Source organism: Prinia subflava, chromosome 5, assembly GCF_021018805.1.
Source record: "Prinia subflava isolate CZ2003 ecotype Zambia chromosome 5, Cam_Psub_1.2, whole genome shotgun sequence".
Taxonomy (NCBI): domain Eukaryota; kingdom Metazoa; phylum Chordata; class Aves; order Passeriformes; family Cisticolidae; genus Prinia; species Prinia subflava.
Genome location: NC_086251.1, coordinates 34,263,981 through 34,273,740, shown reverse-complemented (window position 1 = coordinate 34,273,740; position 9,760 = coordinate 34,263,981). Strand labels below are relative to the sequence as shown.

At 43.2% G+C, this 9,760-nt stretch overlaps 1 protein-coding gene across 1 annotated transcript; it reads right to left on the bottom strand.

The window, feature by feature from the left end:
- Positions 1-2,095: 2,095 nt before the first annotated feature.
- On the bottom strand, positions 2,096-7,487 carry ACTC1 (actin alpha cardiac muscle 1). Its single transcript, XM_063398836.1, has 7 exons — positions 7,344-7,487; positions 6,629-6,777; positions 5,338-5,662; positions 4,531-4,692; positions 4,227-4,418; positions 2,770-2,951; positions 2,096-2,418 (listed from the first exon to the last, which is right to left on the bottom strand). The coding sequence occupies exons 2-7, from the start codon at positions 6,755-6,757 to the stop codon at positions 2,275-2,277; spliced, it is 1,134 nt and encodes a 377-aa protein (XP_063254906.1). The 5' UTR covers positions 6,758-6,777; positions 7,344-7,487; the 3' UTR covers positions 2,096-2,274.
- Positions 7,488-9,760: the final 2,273 nt, after the last annotated feature.

The following is a 9,760-nucleotide window of genomic DNA, read 5'->3' as shown; positions in this document are numbered from 1 at the left end:
AGTATATGCAAACACACGACCACTTCGTACAATCCTTGCTGCTCATATCCATTTCTGCAAACTGTGAATTACAAATCCCTAAATGCCTGTGGAAGGAATTTTTCCATCAGTCCTGTAATCAGTGGCTTCCTTCAATTCCCTGCTCATGCCCACAGCTCAGCAGTGAATCCCTGAGCAGAGCTGTGAATGTGGTGCCAACAGTTGCCTGCCATTCCTGACCTGTCAGTCAGAGCCAGTCAAGGCAGGCAGCCACTGGGGCTGACTTAGCATGCCCTTCGCATACCTGCTTAACATTTTAAGCTCCAATTAGTTGCAATTTATGTCCAGTGTTACCCTATTAATTCACACTAATACCTGAGATAACCTTTCTGCCCAGCCAAATCTTTCAAATTAGCAAGCAAGTTGAGTGAAAAAAGTGCAACGGTTCTAAACAACCATATGCAAAAGTCATTGGCAAACATCTGTGTTGGTCAGACATCTGGAAGAGTTCCCATGTCTCCAAAACATACAAGATTTCTCCATGGTGTGAACTTCAGAATAACTACCTTCTGTGGGAACCTTCTTGAGAACAGTGGAGGCTGCTGACTTTGCCTTAACAGATTCAGAGGTTAATACATTCGTATTTTATTATGAAAAGCCCTATTTGCAGCAACATTTCAGTAATACTGTGTGCAGTATTAGAATGAGTATTTCACGTTTATGTTTAGATTTTCATACTGTTAAAATTTCCTTTTTAAGTGTCTGAATTATTTAAATTAATGTCCAAATTGAAAAATGTTTTACATGCCCTATATATGTTCATCTTTTAATATATTTGACAATTCCATCCAATTTCTCTGCCCAACCCCAAAAATATCTAGAAATATTTTAATATTTCAATTGCAAGGAGATGGTCCCTCAGTAAAATGCTTTCTAATGATAAGTAAACTGGGGACAAATTTTAACTATGTCTTCACATTTTTGAAAGAATAAAATTGGTTCTATATAATTACAGATCACATCTAATCACTATTTTTAACACCTTTTAGAAAATAAAAGCAGAGAGGAACAGAAAGTTTCCCAAAAAAATGTAAACTATTTTTTTAATTAGCATTGGATTATAAAATTCGCATAAGCCTTATCTTTTCAAACAGCTGTGACAAAACTCAGCTAACCAACTACATACACAGTTTGATACTTGCTTTAACTGATATCCTAAATCAAACTTAGGCGTATTCCAGTCTGTATATAGTTCAAACTATGACACTGACTGAAAACTATGACACTTTTATGAAAATGTCCCAGATCATTCTGTACTTCCCTTTTTAGTTACTACTTTTTGAAAAAAAATCAGAGCCCAGTTATAAGAAGTCTTGGTGAGGAACACAAATGCCCATGGAAAGTGTGCAGTTTATGATTGTAGTATCTAGGTCAAACAGCAAGAAAGGATAGCAAAGATTAAGGATTAAAAATTGCTTAAGACAGATGAATGATGATGTGAAAATAATTGTGATTGTAACAATTGTAGGTTTATACAGCAAAAGTTTAATTCTTGTGCATTACTACAATAAAGACTTCACTTTATCTCTGGCTTTGAAGAGATAGGGGAAGATGAGTAAGCTGTCAGTTTCAATTAATCTTTTGTCATAAATATTTATAGCCCATGGAAAACAATTGCATGACTCTTTAGGATTGAGCTAATTATTTATAAATTACGTTCTAAATGTATTAACATAATTCTTTTACAGAAGCTTTGGCTTTTAATAAATGAATATTAAAATGTCTGAGTTACAATAAATGTGATAAAAGAATCTTTCTAAACTGAGTGAGTATGAGAGGTTTCCTTTCACTTGTTCCACTTACTGGCTCTACCTTAAGGCTTTTTCTTTATAAGCCTTGAAATATATTACTTCTTTTGTTCCAGATTCTAAAATTAAAACTATAAAGTGTAAATCCTTCTAAGAGAAAAACCATGACCTAACATGCCTACAACAGTTAGGACATGGATGCAGTAAAGGTATTCACAGGTCTTGTGCGAGTTTCCAAATCCCAGGGGTTAAGTCTCATTTTTCTGACCAAAAAATACTTAAAATAAAACAAAAGACAATAATTTGTAGGTTGCAAGTCCCAGATCTCGTTTATTTATAAAGCAATAAATATTAGAAGCACAAATAAATTGCACGGGTGTGTAAACAAACTGTACAATGACTGAAGAGTTCGGGAAGGTTTGCCAGAAGACTCCAAGAAGCATATTGTCGTCATCCTGAGTGGGAAGTAAATTGAGGGGGGGAGTGCTTAGAAGCACTTGCGGTGTACAATGGATGGACCAGCCTCATCATACTCCTGTTTGCTGATCCACATTTGCTGGAAAGTGGACAGAGATGCTAGAATGGAGCCACCGATCCAGACAGAGTACTTGCGTTCAGGAGGGGCAATGATCTAGGATAAAGAAAAGCAACAGAATCCTCATTTCTGAACAATAAATCCATATTGTCAATGCTACACACTGCTAGATACTTCCTTAAGCAAGTAAAGGGCTTTTCTATAATGGTATTGATCTTCAGCAGCTCTTACAATATATGTAATGTATTAAAAAAATCTGTAATCATATTTTCTTCTTTTCTAACACTTGCTTCTAACCAACATAATTATTCTGATTAAATGGAATTTCTGCTTGTCTGTCCAGAGTTGTTGATCTCATTTTTGCTCTGTTCTTATATCCCAGTTTAATGAAGTGGACATTGTCTCCATCTTTACCCAAATTCTACAACACAGAGTCAAGTTCCTTACCTTGATCTTCATAGTGCTAGGAGCAAGAGCAGTGATTTCTTTCTGCATGCGATCAGCAATGCCAGGGTACATTGTTGTACCACCTGAGAGGACGTTGTTAGCATAGAGGTCCTTACGGATATCAATATCACACTTCATGATGCTGTTATAGGTAGTTTCATGGATACCAGCAGATTCCATACCTTGAGGAAAAAAAAGACAATAGGCCAGTGAATTATACAAGAGGTCTCCATGAAACCAAACTGTGGCATTGCTCATCATCATTAATATGAACTTCTGTGGCCCTTTTCTTGTAAAAATGCTTCCTGATTATAAAGCGCTACAGAAAAACATAAAAATACAGAATTGCAAAACTAGCTTAGGAAGTGAACATTATTTGTTAGAAAAGGTAAGACTCATAATGCATGTGCAGAGGCAAGAGACTCAAAATATACAGCAAGAGAACAAGTAGACACACAAGATAAACTCATTTAGTATACAGCAATGGAAGAAGGGTATCAAGAACAGAAAACATGAGTGTAAGTTTATGTCAGTCTCACTAAAAGCAGTTGAATATAGTTGAATATAGTTGAATATAGTTGAATATAGTTGAATATAGTTGAATATAGTTGAATATAGTAAAGACAGCAAATGACAATAAAAACAGTTGAAGTAGAACTAAAGAAGACAATAGTAACTTCTTCAGTCTACTCAAAATACAGTCTATAGTATTCAGAATCATCAAGGCAAGACATACCATGACACAGAAGAAGATATTAGTGGTAAGAAAAAAGAAACAAGAAGCAAGTGTTTGTGGGTTGCATTCCAATTTGTTAATTTTAACAGGTGCTTCCTGAAAGGGTTGACACTGGATCCACAGTAAGATGTCAGCTGATGAACAACTGCATGTTCTGCTTGGGACTTAAGAGTATAAACATTTGCTGTATCCGTCAGCTGCACGCACAACCAGCATGGCTTACCATCTCGACCATGGCAATGTTAATTACAGTGTATATAAATATACACACACCTTCACTCCATGTCCTTCTCCTCTCTGACACTTTACTTCTTCATGGAAATAGATACTGTTTCAAGTGTAAGCCTTACAAAGGCAGCACTGAAGGCTATTCTTGCCATCAGTGACACAGAATCATAAAATGTCAAGAGTTGGAAGGGACCCATAAGGATCATGGAGTCCAACTCCTCAATGATGATATTGTAACTGTATGTTTTATCATTAAAAGATTGTGACCCTAAAACTTGATCTAAAACTTGCAACAAGAGCCCAGAACTCAGCTAATTACCGGATGAGCTTACATCAAGCCCATCTTACAGGAACCAAATGATCTAAATTATTATTCATTCATGTCTGATTTTTTGCCAAATTTAGGTAAGCAGGAAGAGGAGCGGCGCACCTTCCAAGTCTTCTGATTCATTCATACCTCCTACAGAAAGGAGAATTTCCTGGGAACACTTACCGATAAAGGATGGCTGGAATAAGGTTTCAGGGCAGCGGAAACGTTCGTTACCAATGGTGATCACTTGGCCATCAGGCAATTCATAGCTCTTTTCCAGAGAGGAGGAAGAGGCAGCAGTGGCCATTTCGTTCTCAAAGTCCAGTGCAACATAGCACAATTTCTCTTTGATGTCACGAACAATCTCACGTTCAGCTGTAGGTACAAGAGAATCAAATCAAACTTTGGATAAGCACAAGGCTAGAGAAGACGATCAGCCAAGAGAGACGTGAGGATTTTCATGGTAGAGAAAAGCTGAAGGACTGACCTGTTGTCACAAAGGAGTAGCCACGCTCCGTGAGGATCTTCATGAGGTAGTCAGTCAGATCCCTGCCAGCCAGATCCAGACGCATGATGGCATGAGGCAAAGCATACCCTTCGTAAATGGGTACATTGTGGGTGACACCATCTCCGGAATCAAGGACAATACCTGGGAGAGAAACGGCAGAGAGCAGCTGGAATCACCTGCCAAATGCTTAGAGCCCTGACACACAGGAAGTAGCAAGAAGCATAATAAAATAAAGGATTTTTCAGGCAATATAAAGAAGCATAATTCTTTTCCAGTCACAAAGATCTTTCCAATTCTTTCTGCCTTTGCTGGACATTCCTGTGGGTTGTGAATTTTTGCACAGAACAGTTGTTCCATAGGTATTTTACAATAATCCATAAGACCAGTCTTCCACCTCTACTATACTGAGCAGTAAGAATATTTGCAATAGTGACTGCCTTGATCTGATAATAGGCATCTTTTGGTCCAGTTTAAACCCTTCAGCTGGTGTAACACTTTTGTAACTACAGTATCCCTACAGGAATGTCTCCTCATTTGCACCACAACAAGCAGTGGCACAGTCAGTTCCATGGTGCCTCTGCAAAACCAATGCAAACTGTCTGTGGAAAGAGCAATGTGAACCTATTTTGTATTGGCTTTTATGCTATCATTAATTGCTATAAAGTAAAAATACCGATTTTTGAGTAAATTGAATGAGTTATGGTGCATTTTCGTATATGGAATGTAAAGAAAGGAGAGTTCCTGAAAGGAAATGGACTCTAAATGGTGTTCATTTGTTTATTTTACCTGTTGTACGACCGGAAGCATACAGGGACAGGACAGCCTGGATTGCCACATACATAGCAGGTACGTTGAAGGTTTCAAACATTATCTGGGTCATCTTTTCACGATTAGCTTTAGGGTTCAAGGGGGCTTCTGTGAGCAAAGTAGGGTGTTCCTCAGGGGCCACACGGAGTTCATTGTAGAAAGTGTGGTGCCATATCTTTTCCATATCATCCCAGTTGGTGATGATGCCGTGTTCAATTGGATATTTCAAAGTAAGGATGCCTCTTTTGCTCTGAGCTTCATCACCCACATAGGAATCTTTTTGACCCATACCAACCATCACACCCTAAGAGAAGAAAACACAGAAAAGCGTTATTTGGGGAAGACAACAACACAGAGCCCAAACAACTACATCACAGACAACTGGCCTGAAGCTGAGTCAGGAGAGATTTAGGCTGGATATTAGAAAAAGGTTCTTCACCCAGAGGGTGGTTGGGCATTGGAACAGGCTCCCCAGGGAACTGGTCACCAACCCGGACAGGGTTCAAGAAGAATTTGGACAACTGTCCCAGGCACATGGTGTGGCTCCCAGGGCTGCCCCATGCAGGGCCAGGAACTGGACTTTAATGATCCTTGTTGGTCCCTTCCAAGCCAGGACATTCTACAGTTCTGCAATTCTAACTATCTTATTTTCAAGAAAGGTACAAGCAGTCACAACCCTAAAAGGCTGTGGGAAAATAAATTTAACATTATTAAAATATTAAGTCAAGAGAATATGAGGTGTTTTCATAAATTCTTTTTTCCTTCCATGAGATGAATGGATTTTCTCCCATTTATAATACACCTCTTATATTAAATTGTTTCTTTCTGGTCCAAAAATGTGACTGAAAGTAAACTGCACAATATCATGAGCAGGAAAAGGAGTCTGTAAATAGGAAATGAGAGGAAAATTAGCATTCCAGTGATAGAAGACACTTCCTATTACTATGCAGCCTCAGCAGAAATTTATCCAGGATAAAAAAATATAAACTGAAAGTGTTTTCATTTAAAAAAAATAAGCATTATGAACTTTATGGACTTTTTACCAAGGAAATTGTAGGAGAAAAGGAAGGTATGGGAGAGCCAAACAGGGAAGTTAAGGAAACCCTGGCCAGACCCGGGAATGAATCACCAATACTGTCGCAAGAGCTGAGCAGACGAGACGGCAGGGTATTTGGGACAGGGCAGAAGAACTGAGGGAAGGGGAAAGTGGAGGCAACGCCTAGAGAGAGAGCGATGCTCTGTCCTGCCTCCATCCTGCCTCTGAGTTTACCTGGTGCCTCGGGCGACCGACGATGGACGGGAAAACGGCCCTGGGGGCATCGTCTCCGGCAAAGCCCGCCTTGACCAGCCCGGAGCCATTGTCGCACACCAGTGCGGTGGTTTCCTCGTCGTCGCACATCTTCGGAAGGAAGCACGAACCTGGAAAAAAGCACGGCGGCACGTTCAGAGCCCCGCGGGCAGCCCCTCCGCGCCCCCCGGCCCGCCATCCCGGAGGGCACCGCCGGATCGCTGCGGCGGGAGCGGGAAATTTGACTCGTCCCGGGAGGATGCTCGACGGCTCGTAGGCAGGGCTCTAAACGGGATCCGTCAGCCGCTTTCTTCTCCGCGCTTTAAAAGCTGCATCAGCTCGCAAAACGCCAAATTAGGGCGTCATTAGCGGATCCCTCTGGCCGCAGATCGAAAAGGGAGGGAAAGCGTTTTGAATCGCGGCGATCCATCCTGCCCGGAGCGCCCCGCCGGAGCGCGGCGGCCGCTGCTGCCCGGGGGACGGCCGGGGCCGGGGCGGGCGGTGTGCCCGGCAGAAGCAGCGCTCCGCCGGGGGCTGCACGGCCCCAGCTCCGGCTGCACCCGCACGACCGCCGGTGCTTCCCGCCCGTGCCTCCCGCCGGTGCCTCCCGTGTGTTCCATCCCGTCCCGTCCCGTCCCGTCCCACCCAACGCCTCCCGCCCGCCCCTCGGGGCCGCGGGTGCCGCCGCGCTACTCACCAGACCGGCACCGGCGGCGGGGGGCAGCGGAGGAGACCCTGGCTGCCGGCTCGGCGGAGACGCCCCGATTTATACCCCCCGAGGGCCAGCGTCGTGCGGGCCGCGGCGGGCCGGGACAGCCACCTTGTCCTTATTTGGTCGGCTCCGCGCCACTGAGCGGCCGCGCAGCCATGAATGGCCCGGCCGGCCCCGGCGCGGCGCGGCCGCCCGGCCCATGTAAGGCAGGCGCGGGGCAGCGCGGCCCCGGCCGCCGCATGGCCAAATAGGGAGCCCAGCGCAGCCCCCCGGGGTCAGCGCCCCGGGCAGGGGCCGGGAAGGGCCGGGAAGGGCCGGGAAGGGCCGGGAAGGGCCGGGAAGCCGCAGCCCGGCTCGGCCCCGGGGTCAGCACCCGCCGGTGCCCGACCCGGTGCGGCGCCTGAACTCGTGATGCTCGGGCTTGGCGCAGGGTGCGAGGGAAGCCGCACGGGTGTTTTCTCTACCGGCTTTTCTTTTTTTCCAAGGGAAAATAAAAAGGCCAGTCGAGCTTGTATTTAATCAGCGAGTGATGAGGCTACTTTGGTGCCAACAACTGAGGCTCCTCTCCTGCATGGAGGCGGCATCTGCTCTCTGTGTTGCCTTAGGAAGGAGCAGCGCACACACAATTTCTTTTAAACTTTGATGAGCACATGCTGCAAAATTCACCCTTTTCTCTGCTTTTGGCTGACATCTATAGCACAAAATGGGATGTGCTCATTTATGCTAACATGCATATACTTACACTCATCATTCTTGCTCTTTTAGTGCACACCAGATCAGTAAGAGATCTTAAGTAAGATCAGTAAGATATGTCCAGGGCAGAGGATGAGATATGGGAATAGCTTGGACAAAACCCAGCTATGGTATTAATGTAATGTGACAGTTGTTTTCCTGCTCAGTTGTTGAAACATCCACATTGATAATTTGTTCCAGCGGTGGAACCTAGAAAATCCATGTGTCTTCAGGACTTTTTTTTTGTTTGTTAAAAATAGAAAGACTGGAGAGGCATCCCTTGAGTGGGTTTGGCCTGGTATGTGAAAGGAGAGATTGTCAACTCGTGTCCCAGAGAAACTCATTATAATGTGGAGTACAGTGTCCTCCAGGAGCTCAGCTTGTAAAATGCCCCATGTCTGCCTGTGAAACAGTGCAAGGATGCAGCAGGGAGGATTGAGGTTTGGGACAGAAGGGAATGAATGGTGAGATTCAAAGTCAAGAGAGGAACACTCAAGTGGATCAACTGCTTAAACACAGGTCCAGTTTATGAGATGCCATAGAAAGGCTGGCAGACATCACATGGGTATATACATCTTAAATTATATGGAAGGAATGCTACACAACCTGCAGTCTGGGGGCTTTGAGAAGTGGGGAAGAGCAATCTTTGCACGGTGGTTTAGCTCTGACAAAGCGTGCAACAACTGGAAATCGCTCATGGTTTCTGAACCATATCCTAAGGGGGCGTCAGAGACCCTCAGACTCATTTCTTCTGAAATCAGAGATTGTGGAATCAATTGCCTTGTTTCTAGCACAATTAATGAGGTGGTTAGCTCCACCCCAAGCCCAGTTTATCTTGGGTTTGTGCCCAATTATGAGCACAACTCTGAAAGGGATGGTAGCAGCAAAGTTCTTGGATATTAATAGCTCCTTTTCTTTAAATGCCATCAGGAAGGAAAACCTGTTCCAGGTGAGATACCATTTGTGTACAGAATTGTGTATGTATATTTAATACATCAGCATATAAAAATATTATGCACATTTATATTTTATATGCATATATTTATCTGTGTATATATATATGTATTTATATGTTGTTTTTTTCTTTTTCTTAGCTACCTAAGAAGAGCTGTGTAGGACTGTGAACTGCAGTGATCTCAAAAGGTCAAAGCAGCAAAACACTGTGCTTCAATGCCTCTGCTCTGGATAAATTTTGGCTCTTTGTTTGCTTTGTCCTGATGGAAAATCAACCAAAATCAATACTGGTGGGATAAGGATCCCAAGTGAGTATATATTTATCTAAATTGATCGGGCACACGTAACAGACACTTGGAAATACTTTGGTGATAGCAATGCCTATTTAAACAAGAGCTCACATACATGCAAGGATTTCTAAGCATATACACCCTGGCACAGAGCACCCTTTCGAAGAAAAAAATACCATATGCTGTTTTCAATTTTCAAAAGTCAGCATATTTTACGCCATGGTAAGTTGCCATATATAGTTTAAATCTGCTTCTTTTTTTCCTAGCACATCTTTTCTACAGAAACCATATAATGTGAGGGATTGACTAGCTTGGCCAGCACTAGAGATTAGTTTACAGTGTTATCTCAGCTGTTGCTCAGTTCAGAGGTGTTGCAGTATTTACATAGAAGTCCACTGCTGATAGCTGCACTGAATTCCTCCCCAA